The sequence below is a fragment of the Pan troglodytes genome, chromosome 6 (genome assembly GCF_028858775.2).
Source record: "Pan troglodytes isolate AG18354 chromosome 6, NHGRI_mPanTro3-v2.0_pri, whole genome shotgun sequence".
In the NCBI taxonomy this organism is placed as follows: domain Eukaryota; kingdom Metazoa; phylum Chordata; class Mammalia; order Primates; family Hominidae; genus Pan; species Pan troglodytes.
In genome coordinates this window covers 97,207,684-97,231,494 of record NC_072404.2, presented here as the reverse complement: position 1 = coordinate 97,231,494, position 23,811 = coordinate 97,207,684, and the positions used below count along the sequence as shown (strand labels likewise).

At 32.7% G+C, this 23,811-nt stretch overlaps 1 protein-coding gene across 19 annotated transcripts in view; it reads left to right on the top strand.

The window, feature by feature from the left end:
• SLC25A40 (solute carrier family 25 member 40) overlaps positions 1–22,461 on the top strand; it is a 100,212-nt gene extending 77,751 nt beyond the window's left edge. For 16 of the 19 annotated variants that reach the window (XM_063814674.1, XM_063814682.1, XM_063814672.1 and 13 more), the window contains 8 exons: positions 1,825–1,931; positions 6,178–6,245; positions 8,151–8,275; positions 9,006–9,179; positions 12,260–12,369; positions 14,399–14,480; positions 19,284–19,364; positions 19,733–22,461. In XM_063814674.1, the coding sequence (XP_063670744.1) occupies positions 1,825–1,931; positions 6,178–6,245; positions 8,151–8,275; positions 9,006–9,179; positions 12,260–12,369; positions 14,399–14,480; positions 19,284–19,364; positions 19,733–19,845 (860 nt within the window). In that variant the 3' untranslated portion in view covers positions 19,846–22,461. The remainder of the gene's footprint in view (positions 1–1,824; positions 1,932–6,177; positions 6,246–8,150; positions 8,276–9,005; positions 9,180–12,259; positions 12,370–14,398; positions 14,481–19,283; positions 19,365–19,732) is intronic. The other 3 variants (XM_063814677.1, XM_063814676.1, XM_016945171.4) reach the window with 2 other exon arrangements.
• Positions 22,462–23,811: the final 1,350 nt, after the last annotated feature.

The window sequence follows — 23,811 nt, the reverse complement described above, 5'->3', positions numbered from 1 at the left end:
TAGGCAAAAAGCAAATAAATACATAATATTTATATGGACCTACTAATTAAAGCAAAGGATGGTTATGTATTTGTATTTGTGCCTCAGAGGTAAGAACAGAATTATATTTGTGAGGGACCTTAGAATCCAGCTTACTCCTGTGTCCAAAAGTTGTGCCCATGTTAGAGCATTCATGACCATCATACAACTATTGCTTGAATATAGTGATTGGAAATTTATTATTTTATCAGACAGCTTGGTTAATTTCTGGATAGTAGTTTATGTAGAATTTGAGACAAATAATGATGTATTTTTATAAGAGGCAAAATTCGCAATTCCTTAGATTTTATAGGTTTATAAAGATAATGGCATTGCAACCATATTTTAAGTGGCAGAAAACACGTGTTTGGACTGTGAGAAAATTGGCTCAGATATAAAGCCACTGTGTTGAATTCAGAGCGGTGAGATGGAATGAACAGCCCTGGTATTTTAGATGAATGAAAGGATAGATTGATTGTAGGAAGATGCTGAAAAGGTAATTTCCTATACATTAAAGAAAGCCATAAAAGCAGAAGGAAACACTCAGACTTAAGTATTACAAAATTCACAGCTTTGTATTTTTACATACTGTTGGGCAGAGAAGACAATTTTGGCAACAGTTAGTCCAGTAAGTGGGAAGAAGTTGGTATTAGAGAAAGTTGTACTACATTAGGTGGAATGTGACAAATGGCTAGACTGAGCAGTACAGTACAGATACAGAAAAAGAGACAAAGCATAGCATTATGTACATTGAGAACGACATTTTAAAAAAAATTCTAGTTTTGTCTGAATTTCCCTTGCATACCACAGATTTTTCTTCTGGTCAAATAGAGAAGATATGCGTCCATGTTCTCTTCTCTAAATGGGTTTTCGTCTTTTATCTTCCTTCTTCATTCCCTCAGATAACTTAAAAGAAGTTATTTTTGTGTCCTTTTTTTTTTTTTTTTTTTTTTGAGACTGGGTCTTACTCTGTCACCCAGGCTGGAGTGTAGTAGTGTGATCATAGCTCACTGCAGCCTTGACCTCCTGGGCTCAGGTGATCTTCCCACTTCAGCCTCCTGAGTAGCTGGGACTACAGGCACGTGCCATCACACCCAGCTGATTTTTAAAATTTTTTTGTAGAGATGGAGGCTCACTGTGTAGCCCAGGCTGAAATCAAACTCCTGGCCTCAAGTGGTCCCCTGGCCTTGGCCTCCCAAAGTGCTGGGATTACAGGCATGAGCCACCATGCCCAGCCATTTTCTTATTGCAGTTCTGAAAACATAAATCCACTAATTTACAGTTACTTTTTTTTTTTTTTTTTTTTTGAGACAGTCTTGCTCTGTTGCCCAGGCTGGAGTGCAGTGGCGCGATCTTGGCTCACTGCAAGCTCTGCCTCCCGGGTTCACGCCATTCTCCTGCCTCAGCCTCCCGAGTAGCTGGGACTACAGGCGCCCGCCACCACGCCCAGCTAATTTTTTGTATTTTTAGTAGAAACAGGGTTTCACTGTGTTAGCCAGGATGGTCTCGATCTCCTGACCTCATGATCCGCCTGCCTCGGCCTCCCAAAGTGCTGGGATTACAGTGGCCTAATATACAGTTACTTTTAACAACTCTGAGTTTAGAATGCATTGCAGTAGCATTAAGCAAATCAAATTAATTTTGTCTGTTTCATCCCAAAAAGTAGAGATGTTTATTTATCTTTTTCAAGATTGTTTCTCTTTTCGTAATTTTCTAGTTTCCTCATTGTGATGTCAATTTGTTCATCTGTAAAAATAATAACAGTTATGTGAGGTAATTGTTGGCTGTTGGAATCTTCTTTGTTAGGAAAATGTTTTGTATATAGTAATGGACTCATGGATCATCTATGTGTCTGTGAAGAGGGAGGCAACAAACTATGGTATAAGAAGCCAGGAAATTTCCAGGGAACATTGGTAAGGTGATTATATTCCTTAGAATCACAGTATATTTTCTATTTAATCTTATATGTGAAAGATTTTCTAATTGCAAGAGGGTTAAGAATCATATTAAACTGAGAACAGGGAACTACTTCTTTGCTTTTAACCCTTTGTTAACCTTTTCATAGGTTCATGGTTTTGTGTAAAAAAGGGGAGGTAACTTTTTAAAAAACTAAACATTTTTATTTTGAGATAATATAAAATGAAAAAAATATATACAGACAGATTTCATGTACCCTTTTCTTAGTTTCCCCCAGTGGTACCATCTTACAAAACTAATAGTGTCACCACTAGGATTTTGACATTGATTGATACAATTAAAATAAAGAATAATTTCATTATCACAAGGATTCTTTCTGTTTCCTTTTTTAGAGCCACACCCATTTCCCTTGTGTTCTCACCAACTCCTTAAGCCCTAGCAACTACTAATCTGTTCTTCATTTATATAATTTTGTCATTTCAAGAGTGTTATATAAATGGAATCATGACATATATAACCTTTTGGGGTTGGCATTTTTTACATAGCATAATTACCTGGTGATTCATCCAGGTTGTTGCATGTGTCAATCATTTGTTCCTTTTTATTGCTCATGATATAGATTATTTCATGGTGTAGATATAATACAGTTTATTTTCAGAGTTTTTTCCAGATTTTGGCTATTATGAATAAAGCTGCTACAAACATTCACTTACTCTGGGAAAAATGCCTTAGGGAATACAGTTGCTGAGTCATATGGTAGTTACATGTTTATAGTTTAAGCAACTCCTGTTTTCTACACTGGTTCTACCATTTTACATTTTCATTAGCACTGTGTGACTGATCCAGTTTCTCCACATCTTCACTAGTGTTTTGATGTTGTCACTACTTTTATTTTACCAATTATGATCTATGTGTAGAGATATCTCACTGTGGTTTTAATTTGCATTTCCCTAGTGGCTAATGATGTTGAACATCTTTTAATATGCTTATTTCCCTCTTCAGTAAAAAGGCTTTCATGTCTTTTGCCCATTTTCTAATTAAATTGTTTGTAGTTTTACTGTTGAATTTTGATAATTCTTTATATATTCTAGATACTAGTATTTTGTTGAATGTGTGGTTTGCAAATATTTTTTTCCACTTCTAGTTTGTCTTTTCATCCTCTTAAACATGGTCTTTCACAGGGTAAAACTTTTTAATTTTTACAAAATTCAATTTATTAATATCTTTTATAGGTCATGCTTTTGGTATCAAGGCTAAGAGCTTTTTATCTACTGTTACACTCTGAAGACTTTTTCATAAAAATTTTATTTAAGTCCTTGATCCATTTTGAGTTAGTTTTATGTAGGGCATGAGACTGTGGTTGAGGTTTGTTTGTTGTTGCTGCCTATGGGTGTCCACTTGCATTTGTGGAAATGGCTGTATTTCCTCCATTGAGTTACTTTTTGCACCTTTGTTAAAAATCAATGGGGCATATTGGGTCTGTCTATTTCTGAGTTTTCTATTCTGTTCCATTTATCTCTGTGTCTGTCACTCTGTCAATACCACAGTCCTAATTATTGCACCTGTAAGTCTTGAAATTATATACACTGATTCCTCTCACTTTATTTTTATATTTATTTTTCTTTTTTTGAGACAAGGCCTTGCTCTGTCACCTAGGCTGGAGTGCAGTGGAGCAATCATGACTCACTGCTTCCTCAATCTGTACGCCTCAAGAGATTCTCCCACCTCCGTCTGCCAAATAGCTGGGACTATAGGCATGTGCCACTGTGATTTATTTTTTGTAGAGACAGGGTCTCACTATGTTGCCCAGGCTAGTCTCACACTCCTGGGCTCAAGCAGTCCTCCTGCCGTGGCCTCCCAAAGTGCTGAGATACCGGCGTGAGACACAGCATCTGGTCCTTATTTATTTATTTTTTTCAAAGTTGTTTTCGCTATTCCCAAAGTTCCTTTGTCTTTCCACATAAATCTTAGCATAATCCTGTTTATATTTACAAAAAAATATTGCTAGGGTATTTATTGGAATGGCATTCAACTTGTATGTTAATTTGGAGGGTAATAACATCTTTAATGTGTTGAGTCTTTCAATCCATTTTCAACCTGCTTATGACATTATAATTGAAGTGAATTTCTTTTAGACAGCATAAAATTGAGTCATGTTTTAATTTCACTCTGTCAGTTTTTACCTTTTAATTAGTATACTTAGTTTAACTATTATAATGCAATTAGAGAGTAGGACTTAAGCCTATCTTTTTAAAAAAAATTTCTCTTTGTTGTGTTTTCTATTTCTGTTTTGCCTTTCCTGCCTTCCTTTGTAAGTTACTGGAACATTTTTTAGCATTCCATTAAACTCTTTAATCTCACTTAAAACATTCTATTTTAGCTGTCTTTTTCTGTCATTGCTTCCATGGGGAAGAAAGGATGTCATCTTGTTACTGCCGGGTAGTGTTAGAAGTCCAGGTTCCCCACCCAGCCTCTATTGACACACAGTGTGAGGGAAGACCTCTTTTGCTCTTGAGCATGTGTGGGAATTCTGGCTTTCTATATGGTTTCCACTGACGGTGTAGTGGGGTAGCCTCATTGCTGGGTGATCGTGAAAGTAGTGACTCTCCACTATTCCTCCTGTGACACCACCCTAGCAGAGGGACAAAGGAGCCTTATTGCTGACCTGATAGGGGTAAAAATCTTGGTTCCTTATTGACCTTCTGTCAGCCTTACATTGGTGGAAGTCTAGGCTACCTACTTGGCCTTTGCTGATATGGGTCTGGGTGGTGCCACAAGTTTCACTTTGGTGTTTGGCTAGAGCAGAGTGGTTATTGTCTAAAAGTTTTCTGTCTTACTAGGGTTCCCGTAGCTGGGAAAATATGCAGTCCTTTGTGACTAATGTCTTTTACTTAGCACAGTGTTTTAAGAGTCATCCATGTTGTAGTGTGTATCAGTATTTTATTTCTTTTATTGCCAAGTAATATTATGTGAATATATTACATTTAATTTATTCATTCATCATTTGATAGACATTTGGGTTGTTTCTACTTTTTGGAATAATTAATTCTATGGACATTCATGTTTCTGTGTGAACATGTTTTAATTTCTCTTGGATATAACCTTATGTGAATATGTGTTTTAATTTCTCTCAGAATGTAACTGGAGTTGAACTTACTGAGTCGTGTGATAACTATGTTTAACCTTCTGAGAAACTGCTAGGCTATTTTCTAAAGTAGCTACACCATTCTGTATTCTCACCAGTAGTATCTAAGGGTTCCAATTTCTTCACATTTTCACCAGAATTTATTATTGTCTGTCTCTATAATTTTAGCTTATTTAGTAGGTATGAAGGCACATCTCATTTGTAGTTTTGCTTTGCATTTTCATAATAATCAATGATGAACATTTTTCCTTTTTCTATTTTTCTTTTCTTTTTTTTTTTGAGACAGGGTCTCACTCTGTTGCCCAGGCCTGGAGTGCAGTGGTGTGATCTCAGCTCAGTGCAGCCTCTCCCTGCTGGGCTGAAGCAGTCCTTCCACCTCAGACTCCCAAGTAGCTGGGACCACAGGAGTGCGTCACCATGCCCAGCAAATTTTTTAGCTTTTTGTAGAGATAAGTTCTAACTATATTGCCCAGGCTGATGTCGAACTCCTGGGCTCAAGGGATCTCCTGCCTTCCAAAGTGCTGGGATTACAGGCCTGAGCCACTGCATGCAGCCAAACAGTTTTTTGTGTGCTTATTGGCCATTTGTATGTATTCTTTGGAGAAATATATATTCAAATCCTTAGCCAATTTTTAATTACTTTATCTTTTTGTTATCAAATTGTAAGAGTCTGTCTGTTAATAGAAGACTTCTCTTCAGCTCTGCCTACTTTTGGTTCCTCTCCAAAGATTTCACATAGCACATTTTAATATTTTCTCTAATTTCATACTTAAGCAAGTTTAACCAATTCTCTGCTTTTGCTCTACTTCCTTTCTTAAATAATCTTTTCTAAAGCTTTTTTTCTAAGCTCTTAGTAGAACAATCTAGAGCTGAGTAATATAGACTTCATTCTGTAAGAAGTTAGTATCATCCAGAAATGCTTCATTTTAATTGTGTTAAAATTCCCTTTTTAAAAAGAATGGACATACATAAATCCAAAAAGCTTATTTTTTTAGATATAAATACCTGAAAGAATGAAATTACCAATCATCAGTATAAATTTTTGTATAAAAGGTTTAAAGATATATTTTGATTACTTTTTTCTATTATAACTTTAGGATGCATTTTTTAAAATCATTCGAAATGAGGGCATTAAATCTCTATGGAGTGGCCTTCCTCCTACCCTGTAAGTTGAAATTTAATGTTTTTTCTACTAAATAATGATTGTTATTTTATCCTATAATCAGCATGGTTAGACAAAGTCTTGCATTTTTAATATTAGAATGCTTTCATTTTCTGAGGTATTGTTTTTTAAGCCTCACAGCCACCCACATGTTTGATGATGTACTAGAAGGACTTGGAGGACCTGAAGAGGTTACATTCACAGATACGGTTTATTACAGCAAAAGGATAGAAAACAGAATCGGTAAGGGAAAAAGGCACATCAGGAGTTGTCCAGAAATAGGCTTCCAAAGTCCTCCCTTATGGCATTGCACAGGATGTGCTTATCCTTCTATCAGTGAGCTGTGAAGTATACAAAGTGCTTCTGCCTTGGGAAACCCATTTGAGTTTTGAGTGTAGGGCTTTTATTGAGCATGGGTTATATGGATACATTCTGTCTTTTAGGCCAGTTGTGATGAGCAAAACTTCAAACCCACAGAAGGAAAGAAGTGTACTATAAATCGCAGTGTACAGATCAACCTGGACAAGTTGGTTTAGTGCTTCAGACATACAAAAAACCTTCTAATGGGGAATACTCCTGGGGATACATTCTCACGAGTTGTCCAGAGGTCAGGCATGCACATAGGCCCTCCTGAAGTTATATAAGGTTTGAGCAACCAAGCCTGCTGTGTTGTCTTTGCTACACAAGCATATGGTAATTTTTTTCATGTTCAGAAATAAAGACTTTGGTGTTTATTTGTTCATTTTACTAAAGCTGTATGATATATTGCAAAATGTATACTTTCCTTTCTCCAGGTAATTCTAATTGTCTACTGCCTGGCGATTACATGAATTAATATGATAAACTGTTAATATTGAATGTAAAAATGTAAAATAATAATTTGGCTTTTGCTGTCTCATTTATTCCCAAGAACTTTATACTTTTAATGGAGGAAATTAGTCAATTTGAGGCATTTATTTTAAACAATGTTTAAGGTTTAAAGTTAGTGGCAGATCCAATACCCCACCAGTCAGTCCTGCTCCTAAATCCTCAGCAGCAAACTCCACCATATAACATTAGGCATTCCAATTTATAGTCTGTGAATGTCCTTTAGTTACATCATAAACATGGACTAGTTTCTTGTTGCATTAATATTTATTGACATGGCAGTACCTGCAACTTTGTGTTTGAATTTAATAATTCCCTTTTAATAATTTCTTTTAAAATAGTATGTCATTAGAATTCCCTTAAAATTAGTGTATGTAATTCTGATGATGTTAATTATAATTTATGTCTAGTTATAAGCAGGAGTGATATATGGTCCACAGTACAAAAATGTTTTACAATTTCTCATGTACTTTTTATTTCGCTGATTCTGATGTTATGGTAATTATGAATGAGAAAGAAGATCTGGGAGACCAGAAACAGAGATGGAGATGAAGTGTCTGTCTTAATTTGTCTTTTCCTATTTGTTTTATTTTTATTTTATTTATTTATTTATTTAGAGACAGAGTCTTGCTCTGTCCCTAAATAGGCTGGAGTGCAGTGGCACGATCTCGGCTCATTGCAACCTCTGCCTCCCAGGTTCAAGTGATTCTTGTTCCTCAGCTACCTGAGTAGCTGGGATTACAGGCATGTGCCACCATGCTAGTGCTTACTTAATGCTATTTATTGTAACTGTCTTTACAACTGGAATGAAAACTTTTGGATGGCAAATGCCTACTTTATATCTTTTTACTGCCTACTAAGTTAAGTACTAATCATTTTTAAACTAAAAGAAAAATTGATCTCATAGGCTGATTTATTGTGGTTTTTAGCTTACACAAAATATAAGACTTTTTTAGCTTATATAATAATATTTGAATTTAAGTTAAGACTATGTGGGATCTTTTGATAATTTTGAACAAATCTTTTTGTGTGATCTAACAGAGTGATGGCAGTTCCTGCCACAGTTATTTATTTTACCTGCTATGATCAATTAAGTGCTCTTCTGAGATCTAAGTTAGGAGAAAATGAAACCTACATACCAATTGTTGCTGGAATTGTAGCCAGATGTGAGTAATAAATCTTTATTTTCATTTTGATTTCTGTTTAGAGCTTCTGTTTAAGTTGTGACATTCACAGATAATTTGTGTAATATATAGAGTATTAGTATGATATATTTTGCATTATAGTTTATATTAATTTGTTAATATAGTATAGGTACTCCAGAAGTCATATGGAATGGTGATTACCATCAGAATGAGATGGGCTCAGCCTATCTTGGTCAAATCATGGACAGAGTTTTTAGAGTGACATCAGAGTTGGTTCTGATTTACCTGAACTTCTGAGGTGTCATCTGGGATCATGCGTGATTCAGGCCAAAGTCCTGAATCACTTTCCTTATAAACTTTGGGATTCAGAGTTTTATCATAAGGAACGTTGACTCTATACAGAAGAACGTTTACTCTGCTAAATGGGAGTGGGATTTATTGGGGCAGTAACTGGAATGGGCTTTGGTTTTCATAGTTCTGGTTGATTATAACATTTCTGGAACTGCCCTTGAGAGAGTTGAAACCAGAAAAAGTAAAGTATATGAAAATAGATTTTTAAGAAATACTTTGTCAAGGGAAAAATCTGTGGCAATTATGTTGACATCATTACACATTTAATTTTAAGGTTTTCAGACATTATAGACTAAAAGTTTAAAATATAAAATCTGTGAATATTAATTTTTACAGTATATGTGTTTGCATAGTACATGGCTTTATTTTTGTTTTCTTTTTTTTAACTTGTTTGTATTAGTTGGTGCAGTAACTGTGATAAGTCCACTAGAATTGATTAGAACCAAGATGCAGTCCAAGAAGTTTTCTTACGTGGAACTGCATCGATTTGTCAGCAAGAAGGTATCTGAAGATGGTTGGATTTCCCTTTGGAGGGGCTGGGCTCCTACTGTTCTTAGAGATGTACCTTTCTCAGGTAGGATTTATCTTATTTGTAGCTACTAAATTTTACATGGCTTTGTCTCATTCAAATATTACTGTCACTAGATTTTTAACTCTTTACCATTAAAGGTAAGTTATTTTCTGTAGTGACCACAAATTCCTTTTTCATTGTTGGGCTCTCAGATCTTTCCAAGCTTTTATTGAATGAATAGTTTTTATTCAAGCTTGTTTTTTTTTCCTTGTGATTAATTTGCTTTTCTACATTAATTAGTGGGTATTCATATTCAGAGAATGTAAACTACCTTTAACATTCTAAATAAGTCATTTAATATTATTCTAAGCAATTAGTAAGATAAGTAAAACTACTGCAAATCAAAGGATAGAATCCATTTAAGACCACTTTGGAATTATATGGGCTCCTACTTTTTCAGTTATTAAAAATAAACATCTCCCCATTAAATGATTATCCTGTAAAAGACTATTACAAATCAAGTAGGGAATTGTACTAATTACTCAGTTATGAAAAGGGAGAAAATTATGAAAAGTGAGAAGTGTAAATCTACCAGTAACGTACAGAATGTGCCTACTTTAGTGGCATTTCCCTTGTGGATCATAGAAGTTTTTAAGACCCAAAAGAAATACTTATCTAGAGAGAAACTCTCAATAAGAATATAAATATCTTTTAAAAATCATGAAACCACAAATACGTTCTTTCACTGTCACAACCCCAGTGGTAACCACTATATTGAATGCCATTCATTTGATTAAAAGAATTAATTTTCCCACATATATATTATTGCCAAACATTATATTGTTTAGTTTAGCCTATTTTTGAAAATCCCCTTTACTAAAAAATTTTCCTAAGAGTCATTGTGTTATATGTAACTGTTTTCTTCATTTTTACTCGTTTATATGTGAGTAAACAAGTAAGACAGTGCTGCTATGAAAATTTTTAATCAGTTTCTTGGTGTACCTTTGAAAGTTTATCCAGTATTGGATTTGTTGATTCATAGATATACATACATTTCAAATTTTACTAGGTAATATAGAACTCTTTTCCGAAGTGATTGTATGATCTACATACCTACCAGCAATGTAAGAGATTTTCTGCTGCTTCACACCCTTTCCAACTTTTTTATTGTCAAAGGTCTTAATTTTTGTTTAATAATTTAAAGTGGTATCTCATTTTAATTTGCATTTCCCTGGTTATTAATAAGATTGGGCACTGTTCCATTGGCATTCATTTATTCATAATTGATTTGGGGTTTTGGACTGAAATAGGTTTTCAATTTCATTTTTCTCCCACATGGATAGCTGGTTGTCCCAACATCACCTATTGCAGTGATCTCCAACCTTTTGGGCACCAGGGACTGGTTTTGTGGAAGACAATTTTTCCATGATTGGAAAAACTGTGCCCGTGTGTGTGTGTGCATGAGCACGTGTGTGACTGGTTTCAGAACGAAACTATTCCGCCTCAGATCACCAGGCATTAAATTTTCATAAGGACCACGCAACCCAGATCCCTCACATGCGCAGTTAACAATAGAGTTCTATGAGAATATATTGCTACTGCTGATCTGACAGGAGGTGGAGCTCAGGCGGTAATGCTCACTCACCCGCCGCTCACCTCCTGCTGTGTAGCCCAGTTCCTAACGGGACACAGACCAGTACCAATCCTCAGCCCTGGGGTCGTGGACCCCTGATCTATTGAATAACCATAATTGCTTCAGGGATCTGCAGTGTCGTCTCTGTCATATAACATTTTCATGTATGCATGGATCTGTTTCGCTGGTTAATGTTTCTGACTTCAGGCCAGTATCAAACTGAATTATTAGTGCTCTATGAAAAATCTTTTTTTTTTTTGGTCAGGGTCTCACTCTGTTGCCCAGGCTGAAGTGCAGTGGCACAGTCACGGCTCACTGTAGCCTTGATCTATCTACAGGGCTCTAGTAATCCTCCCACATCAACCTCCTGAGTAGCTGGGACCAAAGCCGTGTGCCACCATGCTTGGCTAAGAAAAATCTTGATGTCACCTTATTTTTCTTCCCTAGGAATGTCATCTCTTTATGTTAATAATAAATCTTTAAGAAGTTGTTTTAGGAGAGATTCAAGTTTTTCTTCATCAAGGTTGTATTCATCTCTTTTTTTTTGACATTTAGTTATAGGTATACCCCACTGCCCCCCAGCTTTTAGTAGCTATTTTTAAAGCTCTATTTTAATTTTTTAAATTAAATCTTTGTAGCTTGTGCAGTTGCAATTGATTTTTTTCTATTAGCTTGTATCCAGCTATGTTTTAACATTCTGTTATAAATTCTGCTTTGTCTTACTATTTTTTTGGTTTGGATATATATAAAAATATATGTAAATTGAACTGTTTTATATCATCATTTGTAATCATAACTTTTCTTTCTTACTTGCTGCCCAGTGAATTTTTGAATTATAGTGACAATAATGAACATCCCCATCATTTTTCCCATTTTAAAGAAAATAGATCTCATTTAACCATTAATAATTATTTTTTGGTATAGGTTTTTGATGCATATTCTTTATCAAATTAAAGAAGTTTCCTTTTACTTCTAGGTTTCCAAGAAATTTGTTTCTTTTAAATGAAGGAGTGTTGCATTTTATCAGATGCTTTTTCATTATCATTACATGATCCCATGGTTTTGTTAACATGGTAATATGACATTTAAAGATTTGTATTATATACCTTTGCATTTCTGGGGTAACCCAACTTAATCATAGTATATGATGTTTTATGAAATATTTCTGACTTCAGTTTGTTTTTTATTATTATTTTTAGGAAGTCTGTACCTATGATCATCAATAGATTGGCCTTTACTTTTTTCCTTTGTCCCGTTGTCCTTGTCAGGTTTTGGAATTATAGTCCTACTTTATTGATGCATAGTTTTTTTTGTTTATAGGACTACTAGAATATTACTGAGAATTTTGCATTAAAAAAAGAAATCCCACCCTAGTGGGTGTCTAAGTAGAAAGCAAGGTATGTCAAGGTTAGAATTTGTCTATCCCCTGAATATATAACCTCATAACTCTTTTATTAAAGTCCACATTTTATTTCTAAATATGTGCTCATTTCATTCTCTGTTTTTATAGCAATGTACTGGTATAACTATGAAATTTTAAAGAAGTGGTTATGTGAGAAATCTGGTTTATATGAGCCAACATTTATGATCAACTTTACTTCAGGGGCATTGTCTGGTTCTGTAAGTTTATTCTTTTGTTGTTAATATTCCAGAAGAATAATTGTTGTATTAAAACAAAACAAAATATAGCATCTCATGTATATTGAGATCCACTTTGGCTGCACTGCTTGAAAATTTTTCTAAGTATTTTCCATCTATTTTAAGGAAACAAATTATTAGCAAATAAAATAATTTAAATATACTGTATTTGTTTTTATGTTACAAAAACATATTTTTCTGAGAAACTTTTGGATTTGTTAGATCATTACAGTTATAATATTTTAGAGCTTTATTTAGAGCATTTTGTAATACATTAATTCAATAAATGCTCTGATTAGGTAATATTTCATGCAATGTCATCTCATGCATTAAGCACTTCTAGCCTCTGCTGCTGATTTCTGTTTCTTTGGAAACATTTTGTCCTACTAAAGTACTTTTTAAAATAATTTGAACAGAAATTACAGTCGGAAGGAAAGAATCTTGTTACCATTTTTGGGTAATAGGGAGTTTATCTTTTTCCACACCTTCCTGTAGAATGATATCAAAGTCCTGTAGTAGACTTTCATTATGCAGATTTATATCACCATGACATTGGCAGTTTTTTTTATACCCACATACTTCCAAAATGAATCTGTAATAACTTGTAGTGAGACAATAACACACTGGAACCACATAAAAACAATAGCAAAGGAGCAGAGTGAAGTGATACAGACTTGCAGAAAAATATTGTAATAATATCTCAGAAAATCTAGGCCAAGGAAGCCACAGCAGTTGACTTTAAAACTTAGATATAAATATTCCCAGGTCTAAGATCTTTCAAATTAATCCTAGTGGATTATAAGTCTATTGAACAAAAAAAGCAATTAGTATTGTTGAATAATGGCTTTAGGATATTTACCAGTTTTGCAGAAATATGAAGGAAAGTCCTCTATTGTACTATTTCTATTTAACCTAGAAAATTTATTTTTTTAAATGATTTTTTAAATGATCTAGAAAATTGCTGCATTTTGACAGCTTTCAAATAAAGGTTTGTGTCTGCAACAGAAAAAACACCTGAATGTGAGTGTCCAGGCTTTCTGTCAGAAAACAGAACAGCCTAAACCACCTCATTTTAGAAAGAGTTTCAAAAATGGCTTACATAACATTGTAGCTACTACATGATAGATAATGAAGATGGAGAAACAGTCCTTGATTTTACCTTACCTGAAATCTTTGAAGCTGATTTCAAGAATGTACATCAACAAATTGTTGGGGTGAAATAAAATATAAGTGATTTTGAGGGGCATTTTATGACCATATTGGCCAAATGTGAGTTGGGAAGCAAAAATGCATGCCAGTTTTAACCTTGCGTGGCTGTTGTATCAAATATTGCAACAACATATCTAAAAGAATTAAATTATTTTTAAAAAACTCCCTTAATTAAGGCATTGTGGAAAAAATGTAAATTATTTTGAGAAAAGTTATTTAAAATGTGATTTGCATCCAGCTTTTATCATTAATAGGAAAAAATGTGATTTGTGAACCATTGTAAGTATATTTTAATATGTAAACATTTACATAACTATTTTAAAAGGCTTATAGAGTTAAAAGTTCAAAATTCATTTCCTTTATTCAAATTTAATTTTTTATTCTATTTTAAAAGCGTTTGCTGGAAATTTTTAAATGCTCACTAGATACTTGAGAATTTCTGCTTTGACATATGTGTTGTATCTTCTTGTGATATAAAGGAATAATAGAACACAAAGGAGCGTGAGAAATTGTGAATGCTGGTAGTGGAGTCAGAGAGGCTTGGTTGGAATTGTGGCTCTGCAACTAGTAGCTGTGTGACCTCAGGAAAGTAAGGGAATTTTTCTGAGGCTTTTTACTTTTGAGTATAGTGAGAAATACATATCTATTTGCTTTAATGAAAACTTAAAAATATATATATTATTTCATTTTAAAGTTCGGTTATTATTTTCATTATCCTTAATATACTAATTCGAAGAATGTAAAAATATTTTAGGAAAAATTAACAGGTTGATTGAAATTAATCAATTTTACTTTCTGATAGTTTGCAGCTGTTGCAACTTTACCATTTGATGTAGTAAAAACACAAAAGCAGACACAACTTTGGACATATGAAAGTCATAAAAGTAAGTTTAATTAATTTAAAATATTTTTAAGATGCCATTTTTGTTTTTCCTTCCAGATATTGTAGGGATATCTAAAGGAAAACAAGATTTTTTCTTCTGCATTATTCTTTGTGTATTTTACTGAAAGTAATATACTGTTAGAATGGAATACCCAGAAAAACTAAACAAAAACAAAAAATTTAAGAAAATGTAAAGTCTAATGTTTCTTGAATGCCATCAGTTAAGTCTCATACCTGCGATAAAGAAGAAATAATCTTTGTAATTTAAAAGCTAAGTTGTTTTATGATGTTTTTTCCTAAAGTTTGTTTTCAGATCTATTTCAAATTATTATTTTTATTGTCCTTTTAAGTCTTCTTTCAAGTAAACCAATAAAATAAATTTAGACAAATCAGGATAAAGGATAGGAAATTACTGGAAACCTTTTTTCTCTTATTTTTTGATTATATATATATGTATATATATATACACACACACACATATTTTGTTTTTAAGCTTTCTTGTAATTTTTTCTACCTATTATCCCATCTATTTTTATTTCTTCATAACCTGTAATTTCTTCTAGAACAAAAGTATACTCCTATTTGCTTCTACTAGGATCCCTCTGTCATCATTTATTCCCTTTAGAAAGTGTAGCAAACCAATGGGAAATTATCTATTACAAAATTATGTAAGTCTTGTGATAAGACTATTATAATGTAAATAAAAATTCTTCTACCCATGATTATAATAGTTTGCATAAAAAGTAAAATAGGTATAATGTTAAAAGAAGCTGGTTACAAACCTCTACAAATTAATCTGATGGATATTGGTGACATCCTTGTCTTTGACCTATCAAATACCTATTCTCCTCTTATATTAGAAGCTAATGAAAACCTGGGAAGTAATCAAAATTTTATTATATTAGGGTTCTCCCACTTCCCTGTTTTAGGCATGAGCCTTCTAGAAACCTAAGCCCTATCTGTCCTCCTTTGACAGTTCAAAATTATTTTGTTTCGTTCTTCTTTTCTTCTCATCAGAATTTCTATTTCCCCTCTTAAGTATAATATTTAACATAGTAGGATTTCACCAATTTCTTTTTGGTGTAATTTAGCATAAATGATTAATGACTGTGGCATTGAGGTAGTGGTGGTCATGGTGGTTGATAAGGGAAAAGATGGGAATCTGTACAGGTAGATTCTAATGCACACTAAAGTTTGGGAGCCACTTACGTTGGTAACTAATCATTGGAGTTACCTGAGGTGCTTATTCAATATACCTACAGCTGGACATCACCCTCAGTAGACTCTCATTTAATGAATCTGAGGTGGAACTCTAGCTTGTATATTTTGAAGATGATCCCTAAGTGATGGTGATATATATCTTCATTGAGACTGGCACCAGGGAGCCATCTTTCTTTATTAGATTTAACTCTTACCTATCACTGGTTTTTTCTAATTAATGTTTCCTCATTTAAACCTAAAAGGAAAAATCTTAAATAAGAGTTGGGTTTTAATTTTCCATGATTATCATTGGTAAATTTTAATCTGTTAGCCTACTTCAGCTATGAACCAGTTACTTAAAGGTTTACTAAGATATATTTCAGTTGAAATTGCACTTGTAATTTGAGTGATAATCAGCCCATACTTACTATTTTGGTTTACATTATTTATCCAAGAAGTAACTCAGCTCCATTTAGAAGTGACTTCCTTTGTTCCACAGCTCAGCTATACCAAATCCCTTCTCTCTAAGCAAAAAAGAAAATATGAAGTGTTGCATCTGTCATACTATAGAATGATAGTTCCATGCAAGTATATGATCTGTCAGCCTACTTCGACCACTTCTTCTGTTCTTCATTCATTAGTCAATTACTGAGTACCTATACTGTGTCAGGCACCATGCTGGTATATACAGATAAATGAGACAATTACCCAAATCTTCAAAGAGCTCATAATCTACTGGAAGAGAGGCTGCATTCAGAAGCACGTTAGCATGTAGTAAATGCCATATCCTATAACAGAAATAACTTTTACCTAATTTATGAGTGTGTCATATATTATTAATTTTTAAAAATTTAATCTCTGGTTTTAACTTTTTAAACCTGGCCCAAATTTACTTGTTTTCCAGAGGTTAAACTTCTTTTTCTCTGAACACATTTAATATTTTTGAAATACTATTCTTAACTGGACAATTGAACTATAGAAAAAAAAAACACTACTCAAGCAATATTTAATTTTTAAACATTTTAAAATTTAAGTATTTAATAGATTTAATAAATACTTAGTACGTTGGTTTTAATATTTAAGGCAATATTTTTCTGTATTTCAATATTTCTATATTATATTTCTATTTTAAAATAGAAATAAAAGTATCATGAAATGGTTATACTTGCCAAACAAACTTATTAAAAATGTTCAATTTTAGTAATACCAAGGAACAGCAGTGAGAGAACATTTTATATAAATTACACTGTTGGGGAGGATGTAGCTCACTGGGAACCTTATGCCATGATGGTAAGAGTATTATTTTGGAACAGCTACTTTGGAAAACAATCTGGCAGTAGCAAGGAGTCCATTCTGAGTTATCAGTTCTACTCCTAGATATGTGCCCTAGGGAAACTTTTGCACGTGTACCAGGCTATCCATGGCAAGATTGTTAAAAACAGCAAAAAGTTAGAAATCACCTAAATGTCCCTTTACAGGAAAATGGATAAATCATTATAATCCATATAATGCAATACCATGCAGCAATTAAAATGAATAAAATATAGCTACACTTACCAACCTAGGTAATACTGAAAGCACATTGCAGAAGTAAGTGTGCAGTGTGATATCATTTATATAAAGTTTAAAAGGAGGACAAAGAAGAGTATACATTGTTCTGTACATTCGAGATGTATACAAAGAAGAGTATACATCTGGATATGTTTAGATGTAAACATTAAACAAATGCATGAGAAAGATGAAAAAAGAAGGATGAGAGTTATTACCTTTGAGAAGGAGGAAAAATAAAGTTGGGGAGGAATATATAGAGGGCTTTAACTGGATCTGAAAAATAGAGGTATTATGATATAATAAATTTGGATATTCAGTAAATGAGCATTTATTTTCTCTGTGCTTGAAATATTTAATAATAAAAGTGTTTATTTACAATGTAAGAATTTGCTTATTACCTGTAGGAGTAGCTCTTTAATGTTGAAAAGCTAGGCAGGAGACACTTCTGAGGTTCCACTAGAACTTGGCTTACCTTCAGTTGATACTCTTTTTATCATTCTCTTAATTTCACCTTCCTGTTAAAATAGAAACTAGTTTGGGGCATGAGTTCTACAAGATTAGAAACACCTGCTGCTTGATCACCATTCTTTGACCTGTTTTTAAAATTTAAATGAAATAATTTAAACATGAAGTAAAAATTGCCAACTTAGTTCTTGTCATTGACTTTCTTTAGAAAGTTAAATTTCATTCATATTTTGTAATCAGTGTTGAGCTGCTGTAGTTAGTATGTTTATGCTTATGCTATTGCTAGTACAGCTTCTTAAATCATAAGGCTTCATTTATCTTAGTCTTCATTTATTCATAGTCAGAGATTCTGATATTTTATATAAATGAAATTTGGAGATAATCACACTCCATTAAGTGGCAAAATTCTAGAAAGTCATTTTTGAAAGATACCATTTTATCTTTAACTTTTCTCTCCCAGGCTTCTTTAGTGGTACATACTTTAATATTGTTTAATGATTCAGGGTTGTCTTCTATGTAAACATTGATTTTTGTAGAGTAGCCACTCTAAGAAGCTAGAGAGGGCAGTATAGGATTGTTTGCCCTTCATCCAGCTGGTCTCAAAACAAGACATTGAAATCTTCATCCTGTTAGCTGTCATGTTGTTTACATGGTAGTGTGCCTGGTTCTTAGAATTTTTTTTTTTTAATCTTATTGCATCTAGTAGTCTGTGGGCCAAGGCAGCTTTTTAGAATAGTGTGTAAACGAAAATAAACAAATTTTGTTTATAAACATTATATTCATAAGCTTTATGTTTATACTTCAGTGACATCTACTTTTGCTAAGTTTTTAAAAAATTAGTTTTTTATTCATTTTCTTCCAGATATTTGAGTGGTTGCAAATAAGCGAGATGTTATTATTAGCTAAAATAAACCCTTTGAAGGAGACAGCACTGGTCTAATTTATTTCAAGAATAGCATATCCATTCAGAAAGGTAGTAATAACTCAGGACACTGCTAGGGAGAATGAGCTGTTTTCCTCAGAAACTCCTTTTTAGAAAAAAAAAGTTTTAAAACTATTTACAATAAAATGTGAATGAAAAAATGGTTGTGAGGACTTTTCTTTGGCATTGGATACCCCATGAAGGTTTCTATACACTTTTTAAGAGATAGGGGTCTCACTTAAGAGTTCAAGACCAGGCTGGTCTTGAACTCTTAAGCTCAAGAGATCGATCTTCCCACCTCAGCCTCCCAAGTAGCTGTCTTTTAAAAATTTCATTATGAAAAATTTTTAAGACCTAGAAAAAGTTTAAAAAATAACTACCATCAAGTTTAAGAAACAAGCATTATCAAGTCAGGAGAAACCTTCAGTACATTCCTCCTTAATTGCATCCAGTCCTATACATCTTTAAACATACAGCCTTTTTCTGTTTATTATTTTTAATGAATCTAACTATTAAAAATAAAACTTAAAGTAGCTTTTTAGGTAAACAAACCTCTTCTTATGGTAAAGAAATGATATATCCGCAAGGGCCATGGCTATGTTATCTGTAGTAGGAATTATTAAATTGTTATTTATAATAGCATTATTTCTTTATTTTAACATTTAGTTTCTATGCCTTTGCATATGTCAACCTGGATTATAATGAAGAACATTGTTGCTAAAAATGGATTTTCCGGATTATTTTCAGGTAAAAATACTTGCTTTACCGAATCATTGAATAGAATGATTACTTTTAAAATATTACCTTCTAAAATTAACTTATAGGAGGAAGTTATAGGTAACATACTACATTTATTTTCTCCTAAATATCTTTATTATAAGTTAAAATAAATGTTAAATAAAAGATTTACTATCAATAAGATAAAAATTTCTCTATAATGTAATATGGATTGAAGTGAGGATGTTGGAGGTGAGCAGTCTTTTCTACCAATTTATGGATTTGAACATATTACTTCATTTAATTTGATAATTATCAGAATAAAGCCAAAAAATAATATTTTAAAAAATAAGTTAAGAAAAAAATATTTGTTTTGATTATTCCTATTCTTTTTTCAGGCCTAATTCCTCGCTTAATTAAAATTGCTCCTGCTTGTGCCATTATGATCAGTACATATGAATTTGGAAAGGCTTTTTTCCAGAAACAAAATGTTCGAAGGCAGCAATACTAGTGATGCTGTTTCAACTTGAAACAACAACTATAGCCAAAGAAGATGGAGACTCTTAGGCAAGAATGTTTTTCACCATTATTCTGTCACAATGATTTTATGTCTTTCTTTCCTATAATTTAAATAAATAATTTCAGCTCTACCTCTAAATCATAATTTTAAAATAAATTTTATCTTATTTTTGGTGATATTGAAAAAGATATTCTAGAAATCACCACTATTGAGCATTCTTGTAAAAATAAGACAGATTACTCCTTAGCATCAAAAGCAGTCTCTTGAAAGTTTAATATTACATGTTTCAGTGTAACATAATCTTACTGGGAGTGTGTTGAATACACCAGAACTTTTTGAATTGTGTGCTGAATGATGTACATAGTCTAGAAGAAAAAAGCCCAAGTCTTGTGCACATTTAAATCGTGTACATAAGTATTTCCGTATTTCAGTAAAGTAGATAAAGCACTCGTTAAATAGCACTGTTCACATCGACCAAATATTGCCTGTTTCCTTTAATTCAAATGCATTAGGTTCCCGCCTCCCTCTCCTTCCCCGCCATGTTGCTGTTTTAAGGCTTCATATGTATTAACATTTCTCTGATCAAAATTGTGGCTGTTTTCCTTATGAACCATAATATAATCATTTGTGTGATGTACATTGTGCCATTTTTGATGACTAAATGTCTATATTTCTGCCATTCCTGTAAGAGAGGGAGTTTTTTACTGATAGTAGCAAATGTTCACTTCAGTCAAACTTGGGTGTTCAGTGGTAAACCATGTGGTATTTAGACTGGTAAAAATAGTTTGCACACAGGAATAGCCTCTGATTTTTAGCTCTCTTGTAATCCAAGTATCATTGTTCATGGAATTCTCTAGGTCATTTTTATTGTGTTGTTCTAACAAGACAGATTATTGCTACAACAATAGTTACAAGATATTTCTAAAATATCCTTTGATTTTTACTCTAAGTATGGTAGAGTAAGAGGCTAAACAAGAAGCTGTTTCCTTGAAGACATTGCTTTCAGTCACCATACATGTCTAAATAATTTAGCTTATCATTCATTCTATGTAGGAATGAGATAAGAAAGGATATGATGGCAGGAAAAGAAATGCTATTGATTTTTTATACTTTAGTTTTATTTTCTTAGGATCTATATCCTATATATATATATTTTTTTAAGCACTAATTTATTGCAGTCTTTGTTTTAGGAAAATGTGAAGCATTTTTTTCTCCCCTAAAATGAATATATTTAGATGACAAGTCTTTAGTGCTGGTAGAGGAACTAATTGATTTTGTACTATAGTAGGAAAGTGTTTATATGTTTCACCAGAAATAAAATATGTAGGGTTTGTATGTAATCTTCTGTGTTTATCCTATGTTGATTTACCTTAAATTTGCAACATACATATCCATATAAATATTCATGACTTTCTTATATTTCATTAAAATGTTTTATGGTTTCTTAAAATCATCACTGTGCTTCTAAATATTTTTACGTAAAATCATTGTATAATGCTATACTGTGATATACATGAAAGTTTATCTTGAACAGTGCTCTTTAACAATATTAAATTTAAATTTATCTTGGTTTTGCTATGCTTATGGGTAATTCATAGAAAAAAAGCAGAAAAAATACTGTTCCCAAAAGGCAGTTATATATTTCAGTTTAATATCACCTATAAGTATGAGAAAGGTTTCCATGTCTCCTACCCCTCACTGCACTTAGGAAAATTCTTATTTATGAATAAAGTAAGATAATTAAATCTAATTGCCTAGTAGTTTTTTTAACACATATACATGCAATGTATCTGGATGAATAGAAGGCTGAATTGAAGCTTTCTTTATATTTAAGAGGTAAAGAAATATTAATACTTTTAAAATATACTAACAACCAAAAAGTGTTCAGAATTTTGCTATAATAATAATTTGTATTAAAATAGTACCTAGAAAAATTCAGTCCATGGAATAACTAAAATTTTAAAATTTTAATTTGCTCCCAGAATTCTGTCTGATAAAATAATTGAACTATAATTGGCATGATGAATATTCCCAGGTTTTACTTACTTCAGTATATAAATTTAACTCTCAGCCACATGGGCTTTCCAGACTTTTCAATACATATGTTGCAGGAATTGCAATATTTGCAAACATGTGCCACAACAGTGTTCTTGGTGATGTTTCTAAAACAGTTTTTATTCTATTAATGTTAAATTTTCTAACATAAACATTTAATTGATTAATGTAAAATTTTAGGAAGGAACATCTTTAATTTTCAATATGAGATGGTTGCAACCTTTAAAGTAGTACATATTTGATTTTTTTTAAAAGGCAATTTTTTTTTTCTAGGAAAACTATTCATTATGGTTATTTAACTGCATATGTTTTTTAAATTTTTCCCTCTTGGAACAACATGTACTGGGGCCTATCAAAGGGTGGAGGGTGGGAGGAGGGAGAGGAACAGGAAAAATAACTAATGGGTACTAGGCTTAATACCTGGGTGATGAAATAATCTGTATAATAAATCCCCATGACACAAAAGTTTACCTGTGTAACAAACCTACATATGTACCCCTAAACTTGAAATTAAAAATAAATTCTTCCCTCTTTTTGTCTTGGGCACAAGTTTTTGGGATGTGGAAAAGTTTATTGTATCCCTTTTGAATTTTCTTCTAAGATGAACTTTTTAAATAAAAGATATTACTGCTTTTATATTTAATCTGTCAACATTTATTGGGACATCATTTTATGTAGTAGGCAGTATATAAAAAGCACTGGAGATAAGACATTTCAGATATTGTTACTGGCCACAGGAGGTTTCAGAGCTACGATTGAGTGACTGATTGATAGAAACATACATACAAAGGGAGTCATGGGAAATATGGGGAGTTGTTCACTCAGCCTGGGGGCAGAGAAGGGGAGTGGTCAGGAAACCTGAGTTGGACTGACAGGCAATCCAATAAGTAAACATGCAGGGAAGTGGGAGTCTCAGGCAATAGAATTTAGTCCATATGGCTTGAACAAAGTGTATACATGGGAAAGTGTAAACATGGAAATGTAATCAAAGGCCTTGTGCGCTAAAGGAGGAACAAGAAGGCTGTGAGAAACCTAGGAAAACCTTTTTGGCACAGTTGTAACAAACAGTTAGACTTGGGTTTTGGAAGATACCCAGCAGTATGGAAAATGGGGCTTATGATAAGGTGATCTATGTTAAAATCTAAAAGTTTTGGTTTGTATTAAAATATACTTTTTAAATGTACCATAATGAAAAAGAGGTAATTTTAGCTTCCCTTTCCTATCAGTTAAAATGACAAATGCTAAAACTAAATCGAAGCTGCTTTGCTTTCAGAAGAGCAGAATGAACAACAGTCTTGTGACACTTAAGTGGTAATCCAATATGTTAGTTTAGTTTAGCAAAATCTGCACATTTCATCTAATGATAGGAACTTTAACAAAGCAGTTTTCTAAGTTGTAAATTTGGGACACATTGATAACCACTTAAAAAACTGTATGTAAATCTAATGATTTAACAACTAACTTATGATCTACTTTTTCTGCCAATCATAATTAGTAGTAGCTTGCATTTGGCATTTATCTCTTTAGAACTTTTATATGTGATTTTATTTAATGCTTACATCATCCTGATGCCATCTCATAGGTGCCAAGAAGATAGTGATGATTCTTACAGGTGAGAAAACAAACATGACTATTTTATAATTAAATCAGTAACACTGCCAGAACCACTACTAAACTGTACTGATTGATTGAATAGATGTTGTGTATTCTAAAGCATATCATGTTACTTTTAAAAAATAGGATATTTAACTTGATGTGAGTTGAAATAAGGATTTCTCCCATTCCATTTTCATGTTAGTATTTTAGGTGTGAAATAATATATATTTACCACATTTGCTGAAACAAAAGTTAAGTGTACTTAAATCAGGTAACTTTTTCTCAAGCAAAATAAGACCACCAATG